This window comes from Fonsecaea erecta (assembly GCF_001651985.1).
Source record: "Fonsecaea erecta strain CBS 125763 chromosome Unknown Scaff5, whole genome shotgun sequence".
NCBI classification, from domain to species: domain Eukaryota; kingdom Fungi; phylum Ascomycota; class Eurotiomycetes; order Chaetothyriales; family Herpotrichiellaceae; genus Fonsecaea; species Fonsecaea erecta.
The window spans coordinates 620,913-647,562 of record NW_017387248.1 but is presented as its reverse complement, the minus strand read 5'-3'; the positions used below and the strand labels follow the sequence as shown (position 1 = coordinate 647,562).

Genomic DNA, 26,650 nt, shown 5'->3' with positions numbered 1-26,650 from the left:
AAGCAAGCCAGCTAGCAAATAGCACAGCACACTTGATAAGTGTCACAGGCAAGGAAAGCAATGCTCATCATCGCCGATAGGAAGACAAGATAAAAAGGAGAGAAAAACATCCGAACACTTACCCTAGCTGTCTCCTCTCTCTCCTCTCTCCCTTTCAGTTCTAATTCGCTAACTGCACGCCGCAGCTACTGTAGTCGTAGTGGCAGTGGTGGTGGTGGTGGTGGTCAAAGAGCCACATCCCTGGTGATGACGATGTCAGTCCGTCGAGAACAATCCTCAGCTTTCTCCGACCTTGAGCCTTTGACGTTCACTCCGTGTTTCATTCATCATTGTATGTATGTCACTCGCTCGCCTGTGCTTGTGCTTTTGCCTTTTTGTAAGGAAGTGCCTTGAAACAAAGCCCCCCGGCACGGCACGATGAGGTCACTCACAGCGAGAGGGGAAAAAAAAGAAAGAAAGAGAGGAGTGAACGTGAAGGATCAAGAAATTGTCTTGTGTCTTCTGCCGACGTGTCTAACCATGATCTTTCCTTCGTCCAAAAAAAAGGTTCGTCATTCGCTGAGTGGGTATATATATACAGAAGCGAAGATTGCATATGCCACCATCCATCCCCCATCATCATCATGTATCACAAAATTCCATGCATGTTCAGTATGCCTCGTTGAAAACGAACAATCGTGTGTGTGCTTTTTTTCTTTCAAATACCGTTTTTGCAGATCATGAGAATCATAAAAGAAAGGAGTTAAGGCTGCCACAGAGAGAGAGTGAGTGAGCGAGCGGTATACAGCCTTCCCCTATACTCTAATCTCTGTTCACCACCCTCAGACTCCGTCTGGGGTTCAGGACCACGCCCAAGAAACTGGGCTCCTGACCAGCCATGAGGTCTTCCGTGCTGCTAGCCGCCGTGGCCGACCCAGCGCCCCCAGGGACGTTTCGGTACGGGTTGTTGCTGGATAACTGATTAGCGCGTCCTCCGCTGCTGCCGCTGCGATTGTCCGCGCTGTGGCGGCTGTCACTAGACTGGCTTTTGTCCGTGTATCTCCCAGCACCGGCTGCGAACCCCGCGCCAATGAATCGGGGATCGCCTGCGAGATCCTGCCTTTGAGCCATGGACACGTGGTTCTTGTAGAGCTTGAGCTGCTTACGATAGAGCCAGACGCAGAATGCGAGATAGGCCGCCACGACGGCAAGGACGCCAGCAATGACTCCGGCGACGATCGCTCCAACATTGGTGCCACTCGAAGAGCCTCCGTGGTCACCGCTGCCGCCTGGACCACTGCTAGTACCACTGGTGCCGCTTGTTCCGGTGGGAGCGGCAGTCTCGGTGGCTACAGCTCCACCAGACTGGGTGACCGTGTAGATGTGTGGTGTTCCTGTTGCTAGAGGTCCTTGAGTGGCCGACTGAGCAGGAGCAGAGACAGTGGCAGCTCCCACACCGTTACCCCCGATCACAGACTGAACAGCTTCCGGGACCGAGTATCCAAATGACCCTTGCAAGGCTGCAGGATCATCTTGCTGGCTTTCCTGCCTGTTGAGGTTGTCATCTGTCTGCAATGCAATATATCCGCTTTGCCATTGAAGGGAGCTGGTGTTGAAGACATAGATTCCCGGGCTGTCGCATGAGAGGTCCTGGCCAACATATCCTCCAACCACCACCATTTGAGCGTTCCAAACATTGCACATGTGTCCAGCTCGCCCAGGAGGATTCGCTTGGTTGGTGGTGTCGACTTGAATCCACGTGAAAGACGGGATGGTCAAAATCCACATATCATCATACTGCTTTTGTTCGCCGTAGGGTAGCAGGTTCTGGCCCCCGTACATATAGACCTGAACAGAGCTTCCGTCGGCAGCAGACAGCGCCACGGCACACGGATTGACTCGAATGTCGGGCGTCGGGCCTGACGTGGCTTGTTTGTACCAGGTGGACGAGTCGATATCGTACACGTCTATCACGTTCATCTGAGTGAATGTCGCATTCGTGCCACCTGCAAGGCCCAGAATGATTCCTGATTTCCCATACCCGGGCACGTAAACAAGAAGGCCGTCTGCCCGTTCGGGGAAGCCTGCTGAATCCTGCGTACCACCTTGAGTGATGTTGCGATATATCCCTGAGGATCCCGCCTTTTGCCCACCATTCACCGCAGCATTGCCGTAGCCGGGATAGGTGTACTCCAAAATGCCCCGAAGATAGACACGTGCAACCGACTCGGACCACCCCGGTGTGGTCAAAAAGTCGAGATGGCCACCGAAATAGTAGCCTCGACCGAGATTTGGTACCGATACCCCAGCGCCCTCGGCAGCACGTTGGACGGGTTGCCCTGCCGGCTCCGAATTCTGCCCAGCACTTGTTTGCGGATTCGACGACTCGGACCATGTCGATGAGGAGATGTCATATGCCCACAAGGAGAAGGGCACGGGAGATGCAATCGGCGTATCTGAGAACTCGCCGCCGTACAGATACAAAGCATCGTAGGAATTCCACAGGTAGCCAAGCGACACCGCAGGGGGTCCGCTGGGGACTGGCAGGCCAGTCAGTGACGGCGAAGAAATCTGCCAGGACTTGGTCAGGTCGAGTGTCAGGAAATCGTTATCTGCCACAACAACTGTCAGTAAAAACGGCGCAACTTATGTTGACGGGAACGTACTCCATTCGTTTGAGGTCTGGTCGGCACTAGTTGTTGCTCTTCCTCCGTAATAGAACAGTGTCCCGTTCACCAGGGCGCTCTGCCCTGACCACCTCTTGCAAACATCCGTGGCACTCTTCTCTCGTTTGACGTTTCCTGGAAGTGCATCCCTCTTGTTCCCCAGCCATGGCGCCCTCGCCAGCGACGATCCAGCTTTACGACTGAGGGGATTCGCCCCAGCGATCAACAATGGAGAATGGTGCAGACTTGGGACCACAAGCAAAATAACCAGAGCGAGAAAGAGCAATCTGGGCAGCGTGGGAAAATACGTAGACATTTGCGGACGGGGTAGTCTGTCAACGGGGGACGTTTCGGGCCTGTCGATTACTTTGGGTTCGACAACATCGACGTCGCTTCGAAAACGCACTTGGAGCTTTGGTCGGGAGTCTCTTCTCAGTTTCGAGTCGACAATGGCATCTTCACCGCCGAGGCCAACTTCGAGAAACGCAGAATTCCGGCGAGAGGGTTCCTTTTCCTTGTTACACGAAGGGGAGTCTCGGGAGCCACGAATCCTGTCAGATTCTACAGGGCTCCGGCGACGAGGGGGACTCGAGAGAGGTATCGTTGAGGTCGTGGAGGTGGATGTTGTGGCACAACCACTATCCCGCAGTTGGGGGTCGAGGGTGGTGGCCATTCTTCGGAGCACGGTGTGATGACGACTCGTTTAGCAACTGAGACAAGCTGATGAGGCCATGAGATACATAGACTCTAGAGGGTGGGGTGGCGAACGCGTATGTATGTTGGGTGTGGATGTGGCTGAGAAGCTCGTGGGATTGGAATATTTGGAACACAGTGAGATAGAGTCTCCCTTTTTTCCTGGTGTCCCAACTTGTCTTGTTCAAATTATGAATCCCAAGGGTGTGCCCCTGTAATAGTCTTCAGGAACCAACTCCCCCCAAACACTCCAGACAACAACAATCCTGGCTCTGGCCATGTCTGTTTTTCTCCCGTCCGACGTCAGAGGTCGGTTGGTCCCTGGCTTCGGTGGGCGCAGGCTGTCGGGGCTCCATCATGGTCAGAGGCTCAGAGCAGTGGGGACCCAACTCGTAGTGGTCCTAGGGCCAATGGTGGAGGATGGATGCGGTGGTTCCACGTCGGAGCACGATTCTCTGTTGCGTTAGAATTTGGGCGATGAATGAAGGGGGTAGGAAGATCATCTTCGATTCGTGAGGTCTCACAACGCTCCGACAACCTTGGCCACTGACGGCTGGCTTGCAGATGATATCGGAGGCGCACCCGCACGCCGGTGAAATTACCCAGCCCCTCAAGATCGCTGGTAGCGGCACGTCGACAAGAACTGGAGGTGGCGCTGAATCTCGATCACGGCCGCCCAACGATCCCTGTCTTCCACTCGTCAACGGGCAGCCTGCTCTATCTCACTAGGCTTTGATCGTCCCCTCCACCCCCGAATGCATAACGAACAACTACCAAACGCGTTGCAATCCTTTCTGCTCGTGCCGTCCCATTCTCCGGTACCTTTACCCGGGTTTCCACCAAATATGTCCACCATATCTACGAACCAGATATCCTCCGATTGTGCTTGTAAATTTCAGAGGTGGAGTGGAAAACCCTTCCGAGAAGTCAGGCACATACCAAAAGGACAATACAAAGGAACCTACATCCATTGCAGAGGCTCGGATTGACAATTTCAGCTACGTATGAGTCCACAGAAACATTCGACGCCAAGCCAGAAGGGTGTAGCTGAGGACACCCTGAGCAACCCAGGTAGATTACGGTGTACGTTGTGTGAATGGTAGGTATATTCACCTCCCTAGGTAGGTGTCCATAAGGCAAACATGCTGTATACATCATGCAAATTCATTCCATCATGAACGGACAAGCTCATCCCAAAGCGTAGTCCTCGAGGCATCGACATCGCCCACGACATGGAACACGCCGCCCGTACCCTCGAATGGCGTGATCTGGCCGGTCAGGGCCTTCTGGTCGCCGTAGTACCGGAACCTGTACATGCCCGGCTCGGTGCGCGATTCGATCTCCCACTCTAGCGTCACCTCGCTCGTACCCAGCGTCGTGGACGTGCGTTTCCACCGAAACGCCAGGAACCAGTCCTCGTCGGAGCGGACTTGCACCCACTCCCTGCGGTTCTCGTCGAACTTCTCGACCGCAGCGAAGGTGCCCTCGAGGCGGAAGTTGTTGCGCGGGTTCGCGCCCACGAATCGTGCACTGACGACGTCGCCGGGGCGGAAGGATCGTGCTGGATCCGGCGACGAGAGGGTCTCCCCGAACTTGCGGAAGATTCCGGCGTGGTCGACGATCACGGGCCGGATGAAAGACAGTGAGCGGTTCACGTTGATAGGCGGGTTTGGACCGGCGGGGAGACGGTCCAGGTGGGAGGTTTCCTCGTCCGATCCTAGATAGGGGAGGTACGTGATTGTCAGGTTGATGTATGCTTCCAGCGTGTGGGGGCCGTAGAGCGTGGACGCTCCTTCGTAGCGTTGCACGGCGTATTCTTCTTCGGTGGAGATGTAGTGGGCGTAGGTGTTTGCCGGGCCGCCGAGCACGAGTCGAGGAGACGAGACGTTCAGAATTGCCGGAGCCGCAGCCTCGAGTGCTGATTTCCACCGGCGGCCGGACATGGTTGTCGCTTCACCTGGCGATACGATGATTATCAAACTGCCGATGCGGAGCAGTTGGATGTCGACGATGTTGGGCGTCCACGCGTAGGGATCATCGGCGACACCGACGTCGAGGAGGATGGGTTTGGGACTCTGGCACGCTATCTGGGCGTCTGTTGGTGGATGAATCGCGCCTCTTGCGACCTTCCACAGCGGGTTTTTCAAGGCGGGCGAGCCGTTGGTGTCGTTGGTGCCCTGGGAGAAGTCGAAGCGGCCGGGCCCGTCGGTGGTGCCTCCTGCAAAGCCGTAGCCCAACGCGGCCGAACAGGTCCGGAGGATTCGGGAGTGGTTGAAGAACGAGGCGAAGGTGAACGATGAGAGATTGGCGTAGGTGTGGAAAAATGATATGGTGGATGCAGGTATCCGAGCTAAGCTGTCGTCTTCCAAGAGTATTTTGGCGGCAGCCATCTGGCGTTTCCCGATCTCGAAGCACGACTTCGTCCCTCGATCTTCTGTGTGAAACATCGGTCCACGTCCGTGACATGGCTGGCTCCGACCTCCGCATGTGCTGTCTTTGAATGCACATGGGAGGCCAGTATCTTCGCAGAACGCGCCTAGCGTGTTCGGAGAAGTGTCTCCGACATTTGCTTGCGAGAAGCCCGCGACGAAGGACGGGTTCCTCGCTTTCATGTACTCTTCCAGCAGGTATGCTGCTACGCCTTTATTGTCGCCAGCGATAAGTGTGTTGTTTTGATATAGAGATGTGCCATGGACCGGAAACCAAGATAGTGCCCCCAGGACTTCACCATCAGTCGCCCGTTCGAACTTCAGCAATGTCATATCCTTGTCGACATCGTCGGTGTATTTGTCTCGTTCGTCCTTCGGATTCTGGAGGTAGGCATATGGGCTTCTATTTACATTCGCACCTTCGACGGGGTGTTGTCCAATCCTGAGATAGCCTGGCGTCAGGCTGTCATGTGCCCGTTGGATGGCCAACACCGAGCCATTGACAATGGCATCGTAGCTCTCTCTGTGGAAGCCTAGACTCGTGATTTGTGGCAACAGGTAGTTCAACCAAGCCCCAGGCCCGCTGTGACTGTGGGTCCCGGTAACTGCGACATTGTTCTTGTTATATATTGCGTATTCAGGGCCCAACTCCTCGAGCCTCTGCAAGATGCCGTGGCGAATGGCAGTGTCGCCAGACTGGGTGTCAAGGACGAGGTAGACGATCCGCGAGGGATTCTTGGACAGGCTGCCCACAATGAACGCCCGGCAATAGATCCGTTGACGGACACCACTTCCCACTTGGTCTGTGTCAGCGTAGCCCATCAAGTTGATCTCGACAGCCGGTCTGAATAATTTGGAGTTAGCACATGCTCGTCGGCACAGACCCGCGCATTTCCATTACCCAGTGATATCGGCCTTGCCGACCCCCAGCAAGTAGTCGCCCTGCACAGCACCCCCGTCACTGTGCTGGCCTTGCTGCGTTTGTCCCTGTGCATTGGCTGGAAGTAGTTGCACATCGCGAGGCGGATTTGGGACAAAGATACCGTAGAACAGAAGGGCCGTCGCAAGGAAGATAGACAACACGCATAGAACTTGGGCTAGCACATCCCGTGCCATTTTCGTGTTGCCGTGAACGGCGATCTCTTTGCAGCTGACGACGGGCTGTGGATGTGGCTATCCCCGTTTGTTTTCGGGTCAGATAGGAAGTTTCCGGAATGGGTCATCGTCCTAAGTTGGCGCCTCTCTGACAATATACGACTATGGCAGAGTATAAAGTGTATGGTTTGACCACCATTGAAGAACTATATGAATTTGGCCGGATTCTTTTCGAGGCCGTGAGGCTCCGTTGCAATGAGCACACAATGTCGTCATCCTGACCAATCAGCAGTGATCGACCAGAGCCTTGTAGTAAGCAGACACACGAGTCATGCTAGCCAATCAGACACAACTATTCGCACAAGCGGCAAAGTCATGGGCTTGGCATCATTGAATCTTTATCGCAGTCAATGAATTTGCACCGACCAGCAGCCAGCTCAACTCGCAGCAACCAACATGGCCCTAATATGGGAGTCTTTTGACTCTCTCCCTTGTGAGTAATGCTGTGCTGGGCGGTGAGACTGTTCACGCATGCTGACCATGGTTCTCCTCAGACATCGACCCCGACATCACGGATGCCGAGCGCCAGAGAGCGAAAGCCTCGATTGCTCGACACCTCCCCAAGGACTATCTCAGCACACCTCACCCCTCTCTCGCCCCTCTTCCTGCAGTCAACTTCTCCGAAACATTCCGTCAAGAAATCAATCGGGTCGCTGCGGGTCAGCCCCGCCAGCAAGGGATAGACGTGTCGCGCTACGAGGCCCCCGACGAGCCAGCGAGTGACAGTGATCAGGCCACGCTGAAGGAGGTGCTGCGAAACGCGTACATCTTGACCACTTTCCTGTCAGATCGACACACCAACCTCCAGCTGCTCGACGAGTTTGGCAAGAACGCTTGGCTTATCGGCAATTCCCAGACAGAACAAATCCTGCAGGTGCTCGAACGCGAGCTTACCGGCCTTAAAACTGAGACCGAAAGCATCAACAGAGCTCGGAAAGCTACCCAAGAACAGTCTAAAGGCGAGCTGTTGACCCTTCAGGAAAATTGGAAGCGAGGTATAGGCAAAATACTTGAGATCCAGGTCGCTACAGACGAGCTCCGGCGACAACTGGGCCAGGGTCAACTGCATGCTGCAACATGAGATCCTTGAACGCACCGGGGCCGAAATCAGATAAGCAGGGATACAAGCTGAGGTGTGCTGCTGCATCAGTATCGCAGCGATCTGTCGGAACCAGATGCGGAGTGTGCCCGCTCGCGCCGTTTCGGCACAAATACGGGCGAGATCTCCGTCTATGCAGACCGCTTTCATGTACTAGGCACCCATAGGCACAGTCGACGCGTGCTTACCTGATTTCCCCGGACCTTGACATACAGCTCTGAAGGGGCTCTGTTCTGAGGCCTCTAAATCTGGGGACCTCGAGACAAAGGAAAGTCCCCTCGGGCACAAATCTTGCTGATGGTCTCCTGTGTGGGCAACATGTTCTCAGCAATACGAGAGGCTCCTTTGGTCCCGGACAGCAATTTGCCAGAATCCCGAACCGCTTCTGGGTGGGCCCGATATTCAAACCCGCTATTTTGAGACTCGAGAGGGGTGCTGCACCCAAGTCGGTCCAGGCTTTGCGTTGGCCCGAAGGATGACTCCCTGTACATCAAGAAGTTTGATGGAGCTGCACCCGTCTCAGAAAGAGAACAGCCGAGTCCTGCTCCTGTCTCTTGTCATGCTGAGATTCCTGTGTGACCTCCACATACGAGGAAGTCAACCCTGGACCAAGCTGCCAATACTCTAATCTCCAACATCTGAGTGCAACCTTCTCTATGGCGATAGGTCGGCTATGCATTTCTCCAATTTGTATCTTTCCTGGTACGGCTAGCCCTCGTCCTCTCCCCCGCAAACGGGGTTTAGCCGCTTTCCTTTTGGTTTCTTCCCATCAGTGCAACCTTCAGCATTAGTCGGGCGTTCCAGCTTATGCAGGATTTTCCCATTCTTTGCCAGCCACGCCGTGTGTATGCGGTGCCGCTTGATTGTGGAACTTCCCCGCGTTTCTTGCATTGGACGCCCCCTCCAAGCCACCCGGGTGGGGTGCTGAGCCGTTCAATCCGCTGGCGGTACTAACGGCACATCGCACCGCTAGTCTTGGGCTTCTTTTGGTCCTTTCGATATCAGCCGTGTGCCGATGCATTTTCCTGTGTGGTACCTCGTGCAAAAGCAATGTGAGTCGTTGCCTTTCTCGATGCAGGGGCTCTAGCTCGGGCCTCTGATAATTCAAGGCGGTTGAGACACGAGATACCAGAAGTGATAGGGATCCTCGTTGGAACTACCGAAACAGTCGTCTCCTGCTGCTCGCTGACGCTAGCCCTCTTGGGCTGTGGTGGACGATAATATCCTGGTCAGCCTGGACTTTAACCATGCCTTCTCATGCATCTTGATACATACACACTTCTGTTGACTTGATATCTTCAGCACCGGAACTCTGAAGGGCCCGGTCGCCTCGTACTGTGCCGGCAATGACTTCGCTTCGACGCAACACGGCCTCAGCTCATTGCCTAGCCGCTGTGGCGATGATCCTCGTCATCACCAACCTGATTGAACAAACCCCGCATATCAAACGCAAATCAGCTCGTCTCCAGGTTTGCTCCAGATGATCATACTTGCAAGGATGCTCAGACATGATCACAACCACTCTTTCGGTCTGTGGAGTTCCTGGTCCCCGGAAACGCGTCTGCATTGAACCCCTCTCCCCCCTCTCCTCCAGTCTCCCGAGAGGCAGAGCGGGACAGATGTTCAGAAGCCTTATATTGGGACGTCTCGCCCTCTGTCTCTTCTCTCTTTCTCCTCATCCAGCCCGCTCCTGGTAGAGCAAAGGACACATTCATCCGCACAAAGAGACGTTGATCCGTTCCATCGTTCATTGAACATACCCTCATCATGACTATTCCAGAAGAAGTTGATATTATTGTCTGCGGAGGTGGCAGTTCAGGATGTGTGCCAGCTGGACGTGAGTTATGCCAGCCTCAAGTCTCCTCGAGAGTGACACTGATAACGTCCTAGGTCTGGCCAATCTGGACCACAACCTCCAAGTCCTCTTGATTGAGGCTGGAGAGAGCAATCTCAACAACCCATGGGTCTACCGCCCGGGTATCTATCCCCGGAACATGAAGCTCGACTCGAAAACCGCCACGTTCTACTACTCTCGCCCATCCGAATGGCTCGATGGACGTCGTGCTGTTGTTCCCTGTGCGCACATTCTCGGCGGCGGCAGCTCTATCAACTTCATGATGTACACTCGCGCTAGCGCCAGCGACTACGATGATTTCCAAACGAAAGGATGGACTACCAAGGAGCTCATTCCGTTGATGAAGAAACATGAAACCTACCAACGGGCCTGCAACAACCGAGACCTCCACGGCTTCGAAGGACCAATCAAGGTCTCCTTTGGCAATTACACCTATCCTATCATGCAAGACTTCCTCCGAGCAGCTGAGTCCCAGGGCTTCCCGGTCACGGACGATCTCCAGGACCTTGTGACTGGCCATGGTGCCGAACACTGGCTCAAGTGGATCAACCGAGACACCGGCCGTCGTTCTGATGCTGCTCATGCCTACATCCATGCCACTCGTGCCAAGTACCAGAACCTCCACCTCCAGTGCAACACAAAGGTGGACCGTGTGGTGATCGAGAACGGCACCGCGGTCGGTGTCCTGACTGTGCCGACGAAGCCAGTTGGTGGATCCAACCCGGAACGCAAGCTCTGGAAAGCCCGCAAGCTCATCATCGTCAGCTGTGGTACGCTGAGCTCACCGCTCGTCCTGCAACGGTCTGGTATTGGTGACCCAGAGAAGCTTCGAAAGGCTGGTGTCAAATGCATTGTGGACCTTCCAGGTGTTGGCCTCAACTTCCAGGACCATTACCTACACTTTGCCACCTACCGTGCGAAGCCAGATACCGAGTCCTTTGATGACTTTGTCCGTGGTGTTCCAGAGGTCCAGAAAGCCGTCTTTGAGGAATGGAACCTCAAGGGCACCGGACCATTGGCGACCAACGGCATTGAGGCTGGCGTCAAGTCACGACCCACCGCCGAAGAACTCGAGGAGATGAAGAAGTGGCCTACCCCCGAGTTCGTCACCGAGGGAGGTTGGGACAGCTACTTCAAGAACAAGCCCGACAAGCCGGTCATGCATTACAGCGTGATTGCTGGATGGTTCGGCGACCACCTCGACATGCCGGCCGGCAAGTTTTTCACCATGTTCCATTTCTTGGAGTACCCCTTCTCTCGTGGCTTCACCCATATCGTGTCTCCAGACCCATACGAGGCACCAGACTTCGATGCCGGTTTCATGAACGACAAGCGTGATATGGCACCCATGGTCTGGGGTTATATCCAGTCCCGTGAGACGGCCCGTCGGATGCAAGCCTACGCCGGTGAAGTTACGGGCATGCATCCTCACTTCAAGCACGACTCACCCGCCCGAGCCCTGGACATGGATCTCATCACCCGTAACCAATACGCCGGACCTAACCACATCACTGCTAACATTCAACACGGTAGCTGGACTATGCCCCTTGAGGAGGGCGAGGTGCCCGGGCCTAGCTTCCTCAACTCGAACAAGCAGCACTTCCGACCACCTCTTAAGTACACCAAGGAAGATGGTTTGTTTCCCCGCTCTGTTGACACAGATAGCAACAATTGACTGACCTATGATCACAGTTGCTCACATCGAGAAGTGGGTTCAGCGCCATTGCGAGACCACCTGGCACAGCTTGGGAACCTGCTCGATGGCTCCGCGAGAGGGCAACAGCATCGTCAAGCACGGTGTCTTGGACCCGAGACTGAACGTCCATGGCGTCAAGAACCTCAAGGTTTCGGACCTGTCGGTCTGCCCCGACAATGTTGGCTGCAACACCTTCTCGGTAAGTTGTCTCACTCACTCACTCCCACCGTGAACGTGACTGTTTGTCGTTATCATTGTCAAGACATCAAACACTGACAGACGAACACAATCCTAGACCGCCCTGCTTATCGGCGAGAAGTGCGCCGTGCTATCTGCCGAGGACCTGGGCTACAGTGGAGCCGCCCTGGACATGAAGATCCCACCATACCACGCTCCTGGCGAGACTGTCGGTCTCGCTCGTCTGTAAACGTGTGTGAATGAGCGTGCGAAATTAAGCAAGCAGAATGGCCAAAATAAAAAGCAACTCTGACTGACTGACTGACTGACTGTGTGGGAGGATCTTGCAAAGCGGAATTGGATAGTCAAATTAATTTGATTATTGTATCTGGTTTCTCTCACTTCACTTTCGTTTGAGAGCTCGTCTCACTGGTGGTTTCTTGCCGTCGTCTCTCTTTTCACGCGTCTTCTAGATAAGAGGCGCTCTCATGGGCGCTCTCATGGGCCCTCTTTGTCACGTGTGACACTCTTCACTACTCAGTAGTACCTCGCAAAACCCCCCACCCAGCTCATGTCTTTTTCGTCTTCGGTCTTCGTCCTTATCGCGGCCGTGTTCTTCGAGGCAGGCACAGAAGCTGTTGTGGATTCATCGTGGCACGTGATATGATATTATCATTCTTTGTGTCCCCGTGAGTTTAGTGATTGGCCTGTTTTGGCGAGTTACTGCTGCTGCGGCTGCCGCCTCCGGTTATGGCGTCTGACCTCCTCGGGTGTGACCGGCGGCAGGACGACGCGGATGCCGTGGGTTTTCTGAAAGTGCCGCGCGAACGTCTTCTTGCCGACCTTGATCCCCGCGTGGGTTCTGCAGAGGAGGCACTTCCACGGCCGAGGGTCACCCTGGACATACTGGCCCCACATGTAGCAGTCGTTGTCGTCGTGGCCTTGGAAGTTCGAGTAGTTCTCGTTCTCGATTTTCATGGCCTTCAGGCCGGCCAGGCTATGCCGCTGGCGGAGATGGCTCTGGAGCGAGCCCTTCTCCGTGACTAGGCATCTGTCACAAAGGAGACACTTCCAGGGCCGTCCGACCCCGTGGGTGTATTGAGCGAAAGGAGTCAATCCGCCATCAATGGCTGTCGACCAAGTGATGATGCCTTGAGCATCCCGACCACGATAGAGGATGGTCTGGCCATTGTTGTCGGCGGCACTGTCGTTGTCACCATCGCCAGCGGATGTGACGGTGTCCTCGAGAGCGGCGAGCGCTGTGTCATCGATCTCCACCGTGTTGACATCTCTCGCACTTCCTTCTTCCTGCCCGTTATCTCCATCAATGATATTGCCATGATGGTGCGGGTTGTTGTGGACGCCCACCTCGGGCTCATTCCTTACCAGGGTGCCTTGTACCCACTCGGTCTCCCAGTCTCTTCCGCCGATGTATCGCTGAAACTCGTTGGCGTCAACAATATTAGCCTCGTGATGCGGCCAAAGGTTGAGTCTGGTCACTTCCTGCACCCAGATCTCGCGGTAAGTCGGGGCCAATTCAGTGAAGGATTTTCCAAGCGCCTGGAGGTTATCCATTTGCTCGAGTGTGAACTGCTCTGGCTGTTTGGTGGCTCGGATGATTTGGATTGCGAAGTCGACCTCGAGATCGAATCTCCTGACCAGGTCGAGGAAATTGTTTTCGACAGAAAGACGGAGGAAGTTATGAATGGCCGTACGGTAGCAATCGACAATGCTCATCTTGGGATTCCGCACCAGGGATGAGAGGGCTTCGGACACGACATGTTCGCGTACAGGAATGAGTCGAGCGTCGTAGGAGGCCATGTTGGGAAGAGACTCGTGGACGGGTGTGACAAGTCCAGAGGACGACTGGTAGATGAAGACTCGACTTCGCAGGAGTGAAGGAAACTCCCAAAATTCTGTAACCGTGAAACCATGCGAATGATTTCCCGGTGGCAGAGTGGAAATGGGAGAGGCCGAAAGAGAGTTCCTGATCCCGCAGGCGTCGGGTCGCGTGTTGGAGGAAGATCGAATGCAGACTGGACTGTCGTAGACCTTTTGGGGGTAAAGAAAATCTCTGACTCTCCAAAAGTTCATGGCGCGAGGAAGAAGGATAAAAACTGCAAGTCCATAAGGTGCGGCAGAATACTGCGCTTGGCGACGACTGTGAATGTCATTGTGGTTCTGTGCCATGCTGACGACTGTGAATGTCAGGGACCTGTCGTTCCACTTGCAGTTCAACGCGTGTCCAGTTGATCTTTTGCCAGTGATTCCAGATCTTCACTAGAAAAAGCAAGACTAGACCGGAAGGGTCAGAGTCGCCTTGTCGTGACTGAGAAATCGTACAACACGAGGAGAGGGTCGTGCCTATGAACCAGGCATACAAAGGTCAGACCCAAAAGGTCTGCACTTCCACACTAGCACTGACGCTGCCAGCGTTTCTCTGAGACCGAGATCTCGTCCCAAAATGTGAATGACGGAGTCGGAGTTGATACAAAGAAAGCAGCAGCTCGACAAGCTTGATTCTGAGTGGTATGAGCACAGATTTGAACCTGTGAGTGCAGGGATATATATAGATAAGTTGTGTCGCAGAAAAAGGTGGAGCCGTGAACTGTTCGACACTTGACCGCGATAAGATAAACCGCTTTCATTGAATGAGGGCGCGGAGTTCTTGTATGCATTCAGCAGTCACTCCGAGGGTGAAGCAAGAGTATATCATACACCCCGCGAAGCTTTGGCCCTTTGTTCCCCACCATTTCATCGCTCATCTGAAAAGGCAGTGGCGACGAATGGACAAAGGCATCTGCCACAGGTTGATGACTGGCGAGAGGACACACCAAGTCAAGGTGACCCGAGAGACAGTCAAGCATCCCGTCAGGTTGGGTGGTGCTGCCTTGAGCTTCAGGCCCACAAGTCTCAAGTCTTCTTCCAACGGACGCGTCGGACCCATTGAGACCATTTCTGGACATCCTCTCTCTGGCAAATCAACTCGACCGTGTACCATTCTCGGGCGAGCTCTTCGTTCGAAGCCATCTGATGAACAAAGTTGTGACAAGCTCGACACAGCCATGCCACGCTGTTTAACTGGTGTTCTTCATGCCAATTCCTCTTGAGCACTTTGGCGTGGATCTGCTTTGGTATCAAATGATGGTAGGTGAGTGGAACCCACTCCCTGTCGCAGATCTCGCACGCCTTTGTCTTTGTGTCTGACCATTTGGGTGGCGGCGTCGTCACAGCAGCAATGTAGCCCGAGAGCACCGGCGCCATGAAGGACTGCATGTCAGATTTGGGAGGTTCGATGAGTCCATATGCTTTCAGGCTGTCGTTTATGTCCCCTGGAAGATGGGCACAGAGCTCGTCAAGGACGGTCAAAGTCAGTGGAAGGGACCACTTGTCCGCGTGCACAGCGTCGTTTTGTAGTCCATGATAGGATAACTCCTGGAAAGGAACCGGCAGACTGGCAAAGATATCGGTGGCCAGGTAATCCGAGAAGTCAGCCAGCTCAGAAGGATCAGGCCCAGAAGCATCGAGTGCAGAGGGCTCAGACTGGTTCTGTCGGGCTTTCTTGCCTAGAGAGGAGCGTTTGGGGGCTTTTCTTGATCCTCCAGTGAGCTTCTCCACCACGTGTGAGAACAGGCAGTCTCTGAAAGCATCATAGTTGCCATTGCCAGTGTCTGTCATTGGAGCCGGACTATATATATATATATCGCAGAGAATGGACGGGCGACGTGAAGAGAGAAAAGACGTTGAAGCAAGCTCACAACCTAACCACGCCGCGGAAAGTCTGGCGATATGGATATTCCGTGCCGCGTATATTTTATATCAGGCCTAGTCGCGAGCTTTGGAGTCAATGAGCACAATGAGCAGCATTTTGTTGTATTTATATGTCAACGCCAATTTACCAATTATGCCTAGCTTTGTTGTAAAGATATCGAGCTGTGCGTAGGGTAGCCCAAGGCCAACTGGCGACCCTGTAAGATTTGTGTCGTCCGACAGAAAGCTGTTTGTCTGTATCGCTGACAGACCAATACCCATAATCGCCCAACCATCCTATGCATGGGTTACCAGGGGGTATCAAAGCCTCGGTAGAGGCTTTCACTTTTCTTCCATCCATGCAAATGGTAAGAACTGCTTTTCTCCTGCTGCATTAATCTCTGCCACGTCATCAAGCCTGCGCCCATAAAGATCATCACTCATTACATTATGAACAAAGGTCGCTGCTCCCCGGAAAGGGTCACCAAAATCCGCTTGTCCGAACAAACCTCTCCTGGTGTTCCTTTAGACTGGCCCAGTGGACCAGCTCTTCCTCTTCGATGTCCTCCGGCGTCCGTAGCATGCCGCCGGTATTGCTGTCAGCGACTCCGCGGAATCGACCGGGACCCAGGCGTTCCAACTTGGAGAGGATATCGAGGAAGACGTGAAGATAGGCGTTGACACTCTCGGAGTCGAGCGTGGGCATAACGCTCATTCGGGCGCGTTTGGTCTCCAGCAAGGTCGACGCGACGGTACGGATCTTGTTGCACTGGACAGAGTCAGCGAGAAGTCTTCCACAGGGACGATCGACTACTTACGAAGCTCATTCCATTGGGCTCCATGTTCACCTGGTTGATGCTCTTCAGAAGTAGGGCCATATCTCTCACAATGTCTTCTCGCTCAACAGCCATCATTTGTTCTCCGGCATCCATCATGCTGTCGCTGGGTGTACGACCTACGATCTGTCGATAGCTGTGTTCCATACCCGTCGTCACAATGCCTGCCGTGGGGGATGAGCTTGTGACTGACTTATCCGAAGGGAAAGTCAATTTGTCGCGATCCACGATTTCGTAGAGATTCCAAAATCTCTCGACCAGGTAAGACCTCGACGAAAGTTGCGTGGCGTATATATTTGCCTTCTGGATCTCAAACTGGATTGCTCTCTTGGATGGCATAGAAAATGACGTGCGTACGCTACCTGGGGTCGCGTGTGCATCGCCCTCACTTCCCTCGCGATCATTGAAGAGGTGGGAATATGCCGATATATCGGCTTGGGTAGGTGGCCACTCGCCGAATCCATTGGCCGGATTGAGCTGCAATTCCTTGGGAGCGTCCCGGGTAGCATCCTTGACGTGTTGGAGAGCACGTCGGATAATTTGTCGTTGACGATCCCAGTCATAGACGTTGTTTGCCCCAAACGCCATTTCCAGGGCAGCCAGAAAATGAAAGGCTCGGAAGACTTTGACATTGAGGTTGAACCCGACCATTTCAGAAACCACTCCCCGAGGTTGAGGGAAAATCTGCGTTTCAGTAATGTACTCATCATCTACCTCGACCGGCAGTGGTGGGAGCATTTCCGCGTGGGACACTGGAGGCATCAACAAGTCTCCTTCAGCTTCGTCAAGTTGTCGGGCCGACATGGCTCCCACGAACAGCAACCAGAAAAGCCTCCGACCGGATTCCTGATAGATGAAGTCGACCATCGGGGGTCGAGGCATATCGGCAGGACCATACGCTGCTGCTGGAGTCACAGCAGGCCGGTGGATCTCTGGCCGGTGAAATTGCAACTCCCGCATGATAATGGTGCATTCGCCCAGATAGAGTCGCATACGTGGGATATCAAGGGTGTATCCGGCGGCCAGTCCTGTCAGATAACTCGAAATAGCGTCGTACAGGTTCATCGGCCGGTCCATGTACCCTAGGCCGCGAGCCTCGACGAAGACTTGATGGCATCGGTCGATCAGACTCCCCGCATTTGGAAACTGTGACTTTCCTGGTTCCGTGATAAAAAGTTGTCTTGGTCGTCTCGGAAAACTAGCCACGAGACATTCGACCATGGCGGCAATGAGCGCGAGGAAGTTGTGATTTGTCCTATCCTCCCTCGCCTCAAACAACCTTCGGAATGTAGGTTCGTGTGGAAGCGGTATTAACGGATGGATATACGTAAAGTAATCGTCGAGGAGAACCCTCAAGGCCGGCAGGTCACATATTGACTCGGCGGACAGCGGCGTCGGCGCGGCGAGGGCAGCCAGGCTGTATGCGGCATCATGAGTCGGGGAGCTTCGTGAGCCGTCATAGTTACCACCTTCAAGTTTCTGCCTCTTGATGGCTTCGGCATGTTTGTTGGGCGGGCCACGCCGCCGACTCGGACGGTCGAAGGTGCAGGGTATGTCGAGGGCGGCGCATGATTTGCAAGGAGGACCAGTCTCGTCACACTGTTGGAAAGCAATCATGAGCGCATGAACCACAAAGATCTGGGGGAAGAAGGGAGTGGCGGCGCACTTACCTTGACCTTGCGCACACTACAGCTGTCACAGGCCTTTCTGAGACGGACTTTGGGTTCTGACGAACCTGAGGGCTGTGGCTTCGAGGGTTCTCGGGGTTGAGGTTCTGGTTCTGGACGCGCGATGGACAGAGGGACTTCGAATTGGTTTGTTGGGTAACCCGAGGGAATTTCGTACGCGGTGGGATCTGCGTACTTATAGGCGTTGCCCGCGTCCTGCGGCTGAGAGGACGAGTATGGGCCTTGCGGAGAGAGCGACGCCATTGGGAAGGATTCCTATCTTGCAGTGTCGCTGTTGAGCAGTCTGGGAGCCACGGGTGAACGTCGGCACATAGTATGGAGTATTATTTAGCACAAGGTTCCCAGGGGATTCTGAGATGTCGGCGAGGTCGGCAGGAGGAGTAGGTGGTCTGGATGGCTGGAGGTGGGAGCGAGCCAGGCGCAGGCAAAAGGGTGGAGATTTTCGCGGTCAAGGGACCGAGGAACAACCACGGCACGGCCTCTCGTTTTGCCTGTCACTTGTGAGATCTCACTTCCCTCGAAACGGCCCGTGACTTGTTGCGGGGGAATGTGCGTGAAGTGAGTGGTGAAGAGAATGAATCATCTCTGGAATGCAATCTGAGTGGACAGCTAACAGCAATAAGTCTTCACTCTCTGGAGAGGTGGGAAAGAGAGGGCTTGCCTGTAGGGTAGCATTGCGAAGGACGAGGTAGAAGTCTAGCAAAGGTCTTGCAGCACACCAACACCACGGTGGAGCTACGTATGAGTACCGAGTACACAATAATACCTGCCACTAGTAACAACCTACGCAGTAACAGAAGTCTTCATACTGCAGAAGTTGGGGAGGGACTGACCTGGAGTCCGGGGGGGAATTAGCCCAGTTTGGGTGGGGGCAGGATGTGATTAGGCTGCTGGATTAAGTGGCTAGTCCCTGTGCCATAGGTGCGACAGGCGGTAGGTCACCCCTACTACTCCCTAAGGGAGGGAGCTCCAGAACTCCTAGGGAAGGGGGGGTATTTCTGGCAGCTATCCTACTGTGCTGTAGGCACCGATTTGGATGTCTGTAAATGTCAACACGACTGTGTATCACTGTCGACCCGCAAGCGACCACAAGGGTGCGACGAGCTGGGCATAACCATCCTCCATCCACCACCCCGTCCTTTCAAGCCCATTTATTGAGATACATGGATAATGTGCAGCCAGAAAATATTTCCAAAAACCTCCACAATCTCGAAGCTGGATCAGCAACAGAAGGTTCCGGGGTAAGTTGGCAGCCGTCGAAACGATTCGTCCCTCTGTCCTCTGATTTCCCCTCCAGCAACCACAGTCATTATCGTTGACAGAGTGAATACAGAGGAAACTTCAGTTTTGGTAAAAGAGAAAAGAAAATTTGAGGACGAAACTGCGCGAGAAATATTAATAAAACCCGATGCGGAAACGAGGCTGAGACGCCGGGATTCTTCTATTGGCTGAGTGACATCACCACGCGAATCTGTCCCGCTTGCTCGTTGCCTGCGACTTGTAACACTGTTTCTCCCCTGTTAGTTAGCTCCCAACCGGTCTCATGGACATCTTTTGGTAGTTACAATGGCGGTGGAAGGGCGTTTACGAATGTGCAGCTCCCTTTGGGACGCTACCTGGCTCTATCCTCTGAAGGTGAGTATGTCGTCACGCGAAGAGGTTACCATTTCTAACTTGTCTTCGACGCCAGGGTCTCTACTACTTCCTGCTACATCCCTCTTTCTACCCTCTGTTTAAGGCGCGCCTGATTCCCATCGTGCTTCTCTCCGCCTTCATCTACGCGAATCTATTCCTCTGGACATTCCTCCCACAAGTTGCCTTCCTCGCCATCTTTCACGGTGCAGGAGCCTGGGTGAACGCAACATTTCTCGTGCTGGGTGAAGGGGCTGCGATTGTCGCGCTTCTTTTTGAGGCTTTCTTCGTCGATGAGACTCTCGTGGACACCTTTGATGCTGTCCTTATTGACCAAGGGTTGGCGGACCTGGTCAGTGAGGGGCGTACTCTCCATCCGATGGCTCAGAACTCGGTGAAGATGCTTGGAAAACCTACGTCCACGGCCATTTATGCCCCGTTTAGTTTCCGCCAAATCGTCGAATTCGTCATTCTTCTTCCCGTCAACCTCATTCCTTTCGTTGGTGTCCCGATCTTCCTCATCTTGACTGGATATCGGGCCGGACCTTTCCATCACTGGAGATACTTCAAGCTCCGGGGGTTTTCTAAGAAGGAAAGACAAGAATACGTCAGGAACCGTCAGCTCAAATACACGTGGTTCGGCATGGTTGCATTGGCATTGCAACTGATCCCTGTGCTCAGCATGTTCTTTTTGCTGACGTCGGCGGCCGGGAGTGCACTATGGGCCGCGAAAATGGAAAAGGCGCATCGATCGAGGGAAGCCGCGGCCACATCCAGGACCGAGCCATATCATGACGATGTAGCATAACCCCTGTTGCTCTGGAGCACTCTCACAATTTGGAGCCAGCAGCATGCTTCTCTACCACGTCGGCAACCTCCTCCAGACTTCTCACCACTACTGTAGGGCCCAGACCCAGGCTGTCCTGCCATCCATTCCCTGCTCGATCAACCCATGCAGCTTGCATCCCAATCGAGCGAGCACCGACCACATCAAATGGATTTCCTGAGACCAGCCACAACTGATCTTCTTCCCCCACCTTGTTGACCTGCTGGGCCAGGTAGTGATAAACCTCGGGAGCGGGCTTGAATACTTTGATTGCATCCACCGATACAAGGTCCTTGAACACGGAAGAATTGAGATCACTAGATTTGGTGACGGAGCTGGAGACCATGGCCTGGGTCCCATTGGAGAACACGACGCATTTAATGTTGGGGTTGTTGTCCAGGCGCTTCAGTGCTGGGTTGACATCTGGAAAGGTCGACAGGGAGTCGTATGCTTCCATGAGCTTGTCACTCTGAGCACTGTTGAGACTCAGCCCGTGCTCAGCCAGAGCATGCTGGAGAGATTTCCGGGTCACATCTGAAAAATCCTGATATTGTTCTTAATAAAATCAGTCAGTTATTGAGAGTTCCCTTTCGATATTGCCCTCACACGTACTCATGCTGTTCAACCTCCACGTATATTCCAATTGATATTTCCTCCATACCGCAGCGACCGAGGCGGCTTTTTCCTGCCCAAAGTGTGAAGCTAGCTCTTTGGCAATGCTCTCTGTCGACAGCAGTGTGCCGTAGAGATCGAATGCTACGACAATCTTGCTCATGGCTGGGTTTTGCTTCCCCCCTCTGCTTGCCTTGATGAATTACTGTTGCTGCTTCTTCTGTTCCTCCTGCTGCTGCTACCGCCGATGATAATGACAACAATGATAATATAAGTGTGACCTGGACTCTTGCTACTTTTATATAGACGGACCAAGTATCAATTATTCGGACAAGATCCCGAGAAGTTTCAGCATCGATTCCAAATCAACCCCGCGATTCGTGGCCCCGTGAAACTCTGCTAGCGCGATGCTGCCGATGGTATTATGGCGGATAGAACGGATTTTGTGGACAAACAGTTCCCTGACCTTTTTCTGTCCACCACACACCGTCCTTTGATATTATTCGGGAAAACCGTGAGCATTTCCCCCTGTCGAAAGCGGCAAGGTTCTATTTCCTGAAACATACAAGTGGTTGGCCATACCTGCTTTTTTCCCTTTCCCCCATTCATCCTTATTCCATCCAAGAAAGCGCGCTTAGTCTCCTCTCGGTATCGTACCCGAGTTATATCCCAAAACCCCTCCCCTCCTCCCCCGGCCCCCTTATCGATCTCACATTCTTCGGAGTAAGTTCTTTTTCCTTCCCGTCGGCGCGTCCTCCCTCTCCTCAAGGATGCTTTTTGGGGGGGGCCAACACACACAGGGCACGGCAGATGTTCGGCTTTTAGTTTTCGGTGCTGAGAGAACAGAGAAGCCATCCTTGGGAATTGGGGAGGGGGAACTGATCTCCGGCGCCTCATTTTTCTAATAACGGAACCATCCCAACCCAATCAATCACTAACACAGCCAGGCTGCTACCTAGTCGCGGGTGACGGACTGGATTGGATTGGTGGACCAACGATGGCTTCTTCTCAACCCGATCCCCGTGACGGCGGCGGCAAGGTCATTCCCATCGTGCGCTGGGGCACGCCGATCCTGCACCGCGAGTTGCGCCCCGTGACGACGTTCAATACCCAGGAGCTCGACGCCCTAGTCGCCGACATGTTCGCCACCATGTACGCCGCCGGCGGGGTCGGGTTGGCGGCGAATCAGGTCGGCGTGGACCTGCGGGTGTTTGTGTACGACATGGCGGACGCGCGGGGGACCCGGCGCTGGGGCGCCGTTTGCAATCCCGTCATCGAGCCCTCGAGCCAGAAGCCGGCCGGCGACGGCGGCGACGACGACCATCATCACCCGCCACACGTGTTGCAGCGGACGCTGTCCATCACCGAGGGCTGTCTCTCCTTCCCGGGCATTTCGGCATCGGTGTCCCGCCTGGGTGCCATCACCATCAACGGGCTGGACCCGCGCGGCGAGGCCCTGACCATCCACGCCTCGGGCCTGTTCGGACACGTCCTACAGCACGAGGTCGACCACCTGAACGGCATCGTCTACGGCGACCGCGTGTCCCTGGGCCGGAGGGACGAGATGGACCGGAAGTACCGAGACTTGGAGGCGAAGAGCGCGTATCCGGACGACTGGCCCGTCACGCAAACGGACCATAAATGGGGGGATTGAATTGAAATGCCAAAAAGGGGAAATCTGCATAGGAACTGCTGGACCACCTTGTTGTTGGGTTTCCGGAGAGTTTGTTTTGAGGAGGGGGGACTTTTCCTCTTCGATCTCTCCTTCTACACTAACTTCGTCCCCGTTGTGTGTTGGCGCTGGCAGCTCGCTGAACAACAACAACGACCTATCATAATCAGATCCTGTGGCACCACAGGCACGGGCGAGGGGCTGCAAGCTGGAAGGGAGGCAGTAATGGGACGGGAACTGTGTCCGAAGTGTTCGACGTGTTTTCTTTTCTGAACAACAACAATAACAACAACAACAACAGTGGTCCAGAAAATCAAACCAGAGCCACGCGCGGCATAAGTGGCACCGTTCTCTGACATGGGTGGTTTTGCTCAAATATCAAGTTTTGAGAGACAGAGAAAGGATGCTGCCTTGGTAATGATGGAGGCAGCTTTTTTTTCTTCATTCCTGATATAGGCCTGCTCTTTTCTCTCTCTTTTTTTACACACACAGGGGATGGTGGTTGCTCCCTCCTCCTCCCCCGAATCTCCTGGGTGAATTGACACAATTGACGTTATATTTGACACAATTAGTATCGTCATCGCCATGCCTTGTGGTACTTTCTCTCTCTCTCCTCTCTTCATTGAGTGACGCGCCTTATGAATAACGTCAGGGCGATAGCGGTTCCTTTCAAGCTCCCGACAAGGAATTACCAGGTGGAACTCTAACCCTATGACTTCCCAGTTTGACCCTGAGATGTCCCCTCATGTCGCCTTTCACGACGCCTTTGCGACCTCTAGATCTCCTCCTCCGTCTTCAAGAAGATGGCGGCACCTGGCTCGACACGATCGCTCCCTCAGCCGCCAACGTGACGTAGAAGAGCTCGGTCTCGGCGCAGATGACCATGCGGCCTTTGCCGGCAAAGTTGAAGTTGGACGACGTCGTGCCCAGGAAGATTTTGCCGAGCAGTTTTCCCGACGGGTCCCACACGTGCACGCCGTCGCCGACACCCGAGTAGACGTTGCCGTTTGTGTCACAGTGTATCCCGTCCGGAATGCCCACGCTCGCATACGCGAACAGCTTGCGATTCGCAAACGTCCCGTCGGGGAGGACAGTGAATTGATAGCTGGTTCGTAAATGTTAGATTGAAATGAAAAGGGAGGACCGAGACGACAATTGCGCCGATTGTCTCAGAGATCCAGGAACTGCAATCCCAACTTACATTGAGGCCGGCGCTGTCATGTTGTATCCGAAAAAGGAATACTGGGCACCGGTGTCGGTCACATACGCGAGTGTCCCGTTGGGAGAGAACGTGATGCCTTGTTGTGTTTGGTCAGTCTCCATTTTTCTGTCGCCGTGTGCAAACAGCGATTCGCAGCAGTTTTAACGTACCATTGGGCAAATCGAATCCATCAGCCACCACCGACACGGCTCCCGTCGCAGGTGTGAACCTGTACACTTGGTTTGGTATCTCTGGCGAAGGGCGGAAGTCTTGCAAATAGCCGTATAGAGTGTCTGTGAAATACACGTCGCCGTTCAGAGGATTGACCGCCACATCGTTGAGAGAATTCCATTGCCGGCCGAAGTAGTTATTCACAAGAACTGTGGCAAAAGTCAGCGACATCGAAGCGATATTCCGTGAGAGAGTTATCCGAGAAATTTGCGAATATCTGAACCTACTGGTCGTGTTGTAAGGAGGGCGAGGGTTCACGACGTACAACGCCGGAGCGGTGTTGTTGCCCTGTCCTTCGCCAGTAAAGAGAAGCTGGTCTCGATAGAGAGTCGCCCCTAATAAACATGTTTCAGCTTCCAAGGTCTGGGGTAACGGAGGAATAGCTGTGACTCTAACCGTTGGCGTTCACCACCGTAGGAGTAGCATTAACAGTCACAACATCCACCTGGCCACTCGCGTTGCGCAAGGACGAAACAGCGGCCGCCTGGCTCAAGGCGATCTTTTCTATAATGTTCGACTTATTCAGACCAGTTCCAGCGGCAGTTGCTCCGGCATTTTGTACGAAACTGTCAACTTCTGTTATCCTGGACCGATCATGGTGAAATTTTGACGAAGATACGGAGGGAGCACAGCAGTTTCTCAGAGAAAGGCGTTACTCACAAGACTTCATCCGTGGGAGGGTACCTAAGCAGCATATTTAGTCCTGGGACACGGGGATCAGAATAGCGAGGCTATCCAGTATTTGAAACATACCAGACGACAGCCTCATGGAAGAGAGGGTTACTGCTAGTGCTTGCAATGATCGTCAAGGTAGGGTTTGTCCCAATGATATCTAAGAAGGCTTCATCGTAGACGTGGAAAGGCTTCGCCAGGGCTTCTTGCAATGTGACGCCGGGAGGGACAAAAATCTACGTATTGGAATCAGCATGCTAACAGAGACGAGTTCCAGGAGGTTCCAGGGATCCGTCATTTCTCACCGTTGTAAGATTAGATTGTGAAGGAGGAGGGACAGGGGTCAAAACATTGAAGCTCTTTTGATCAATCACCAGTATCTGACTGGAATTCGACTGAGCAGAGGTCGACGCGATGAGAGCAGTCAAGCCGACGAGGAGGGCCCGTGGGAGCATCTTGGCGGATGTCTACCTTGCTTCTGGCAAGACTCCCAGGACCACAGAGCGCCTCATCACGGATATTTGAGCTTCCCCGTTGCTCCTCAAGCTTTAGGATTTCGTCAAACCCCGCACGAGATGACATGTTGTGCTCACCGCTTGCCATGTCGCAAAGTTCTGCTGAAGCCCTGGACAAAGGGGAAGCCAATGAATGACAGGGGTCGATGTCTCCAACTATCCGAAAGGGGAAGACATCTATGGCTTTTGCAAAAGCCGATTGTCAGACTATACGTCGGTATTTCCCCGATCAAGCCCGTTTGCGGGGATTGAAAATCAGGTTTCGCTCTAGAATTGACCGGAAGCAGGAACGAGCATTTCGACTGACTCTCACTGTATTGTGATTGGATTCCGTCTCGTGGATTTAGACCCTTATGGAATAAGTCTCGCAAATCCCCCGGAAAACTAAAGCTCGAGTGCGGAGAAAGCATCGGCAACCAAAAGGCAAGCTGGACCGGCCAAAAAGGTGACGGAACTGCTTCGAGGGCTTCTCTGGTTTTTTCCTGCGCAAGAGTCAGCCGGAGACAAAGGCGAAGTACTACCTCCCTGGCACAGCTATTGTCAGCACTCCAAACCCCTGCCTCTAACCGTGGTAAGGATGCCCAGACGCTTTCTTGAAGTGGTCCTGCACATAGTTGATAGGCCTTTAATATCTGCCCTTTCGATAGCCAGGAATCTTCTGAAAGAGCGTTGTGATCACAAGCGATTCCGCTAGCAGCCTCAATGCCTAGCTTGTCGCTTGGGAAGCTGTGTGATGTTCCCCAGCTTCACCTGGTTATTTCATCTGGCACATAAAACAGGAAAAAATATCATCATCCCCGTGCCTTGGCTTAAGTAAAGGAAGTGCAGGGGAGAAAAAAGGGTACCCGCACCTGTGACCACATGGGCAAATAGATAAGAGGAAGAATCACGACATAAACACCTTGCTTTGTATGAGAATTTTCTGTGACGACCTTCCATCGCGTGTTAGTGACGTCACAGCCTCAGCCTCAACGCGAAATCACGTGGATGGCGCAGCGCTTGTGCGATCTGTGGCGTCAAGCAATAAAATTCGACATTCAGCGTACGCATCCCGACCCAATACCCCGTCTAGACCTCAGTTCACCAACCCAGGATCAGCAGAATCGAGAAACAGCATAATGGCTAAAGAGTCCCTCATTGCAATGACCAAGTTACTAGGGTCTGGCTTGGTTGACTGAGATCATCCCAAACTGCGACGATCTCGGTGCAATTGTACCTTGGTGCTGCCGTATCAAATGACTGAATGAGGATCAAAGAGGCCTCGCA

At 53.7% G+C, this 26,650-nt stretch overlaps 11 protein-coding genes across 11 annotated transcripts; 4 read left to right on the top strand and 7 right to left on the bottom strand.

Annotated features, from left to right (window-relative positions):
* Positions 1 to 801: 801 nt before the first annotated feature.
* Positions 802 to 3,318, bottom strand: AYL99_06302 (hypothetical protein; the record flags this gene model as incomplete). Its single annotated transcript, XM_018837812.1, has 2 exons — positions 802 to 2,591; positions 2,646 to 3,318. 2 exons carry the CDS (start codon positions 3,316 to 3,318, stop codon positions 802 to 804), a joined length of 2,463 nt encoding a protein of 820 aa, XP_018692372.1.
* Positions 3,319 to 4,510: 1,192 nt separating this feature from the next.
* AYL99_06301 (hypothetical protein) lies at positions 4,511 to 6,883 on the bottom strand (the record flags this gene model as incomplete). Its single annotated transcript, XM_018837811.1, has 2 exons — positions 4,511 to 6,611; positions 6,669 to 6,883. The coding sequence occupies 2 exons, from the start codon at positions 6,881 to 6,883 to the stop codon at positions 4,511 to 4,513; spliced, it is 2,316 nt and encodes a 771-aa protein (XP_018692371.1).
* A 435-nt stretch (positions 6,884 to 7,318) lies between these two features.
* Positions 7,319 to 8,003, top strand: AYL99_06300 (hypothetical protein; the record flags this gene model as incomplete). The annotated part of the gene is made up of 2 exons (XM_018837810.1): positions 7,319 to 7,355; positions 7,417 to 8,003. 2 exons carry the CDS (start codon positions 7,319 to 7,321, stop codon positions 8,001 to 8,003), a joined length of 624 nt encoding a protein of 207 aa, XP_018692370.1.
* Positions 8,004 to 9,788: 1,785 nt separating this feature from the next.
* On the top strand, positions 9,789 to 11,999 carry AYL99_06299 (hypothetical protein; the record flags this gene model as incomplete). The annotated part of the gene is made up of 4 exons (XM_018837809.1): positions 9,789 to 9,858; positions 9,912 to 11,510; positions 11,569 to 11,771; positions 11,868 to 11,999. 4 exons carry the CDS (start codon positions 9,789 to 9,791, stop codon positions 11,997 to 11,999), a joined length of 2,004 nt encoding a protein of 667 aa, XP_018692369.1.
* Positions 12,000 to 12,469: 470 nt separating this feature from the next.
* On the bottom strand, positions 12,470 to 13,939 carry AYL99_06298 (hypothetical protein; the record flags this gene model as incomplete). Its single annotated transcript, XM_018837808.1, has 1 exon — positions 12,470 to 13,939. The coding sequence occupies one exon, from the start codon at positions 13,937 to 13,939 to the stop codon at positions 12,470 to 12,472; it is 1,470 nt and encodes a 489-aa protein (XP_018692368.1).
* A 723-nt stretch (positions 13,940 to 14,662) lies between these two features.
* Positions 14,663 to 15,427, bottom strand: AYL99_06297 (hypothetical protein; the record flags this gene model as incomplete). The annotated part of the gene is made up of 1 exon (XM_018837807.1): positions 14,663 to 15,427. One exon carries the CDS (start codon positions 15,425 to 15,427, stop codon positions 14,663 to 14,665), a length of 765 nt encoding a protein of 254 aa, XP_018692367.1.
* A 553-nt stretch (positions 15,428 to 15,980) lies between these two features.
* AYL99_06296 (hypothetical protein) lies at positions 15,981 to 18,266 on the bottom strand (the record flags this gene model as incomplete). The annotated part of the gene is made up of 3 exons (XM_018837806.1): positions 15,981 to 16,268; positions 16,318 to 17,934; positions 18,006 to 18,266. The coding sequence occupies 3 exons, from the start codon at positions 18,264 to 18,266 to the stop codon at positions 15,981 to 15,983; spliced, it is 2,166 nt and encodes a 721-aa protein (XP_018692366.1).
* Positions 18,267 to 19,589: 1,323 nt separating this feature from the next.
* AYL99_06295 (hypothetical protein) lies at positions 19,590 to 20,463 on the top strand (the record flags this gene model as incomplete). The annotated part of the gene is made up of 2 exons (XM_018837805.1): positions 19,590 to 19,658; positions 19,714 to 20,463. 2 exons carry the CDS (start codon positions 19,590 to 19,592, stop codon positions 20,461 to 20,463), a joined length of 819 nt encoding a protein of 272 aa, XP_018692365.1.
* A 22-nt stretch (positions 20,464 to 20,485) lies between these two features.
* Positions 20,486 to 21,256, bottom strand: AYL99_06294 (haloacid dehalogenase, type II; the record flags this gene model as incomplete). The annotated part of the gene is made up of 2 exons (XM_018837804.1): positions 20,486 to 21,036; positions 21,094 to 21,256. 2 exons carry the CDS (start codon positions 21,254 to 21,256, stop codon positions 20,486 to 20,488), a joined length of 714 nt encoding a protein of 237 aa, XP_018692364.1.
* Positions 21,257 to 22,090: 834 nt separating this feature from the next.
* On the top strand, positions 22,091 to 22,747 carry AYL99_06293 (hypothetical protein; the record flags this gene model as incomplete). The annotated part of the gene is made up of 1 exon (XM_018837803.1): positions 22,091 to 22,747. One exon carries the CDS (start codon positions 22,091 to 22,093, stop codon positions 22,745 to 22,747), a length of 657 nt encoding a protein of 218 aa, XP_018692363.1.
* Positions 22,748 to 23,560: 813 nt separating this feature from the next.
* Positions 23,561 to 25,324, bottom strand: AYL99_06292 (gluconolactonase; the record flags this gene model as incomplete). The annotated part of the gene is made up of 8 exons (XM_018837802.1): positions 23,561 to 23,870; positions 23,967 to 24,063; positions 24,137 to 24,346; positions 24,425 to 24,532; positions 24,594 to 24,763; positions 24,858 to 24,881; positions 24,951 to 25,105; positions 25,175 to 25,324. The coding sequence occupies 8 exons, from the start codon at positions 25,322 to 25,324 to the stop codon at positions 23,561 to 23,563; spliced, it is 1,224 nt and encodes a 407-aa protein (XP_018692362.1).
* Between the last annotated feature and the right edge of the window lie 1,326 nt (positions 25,325 to 26,650).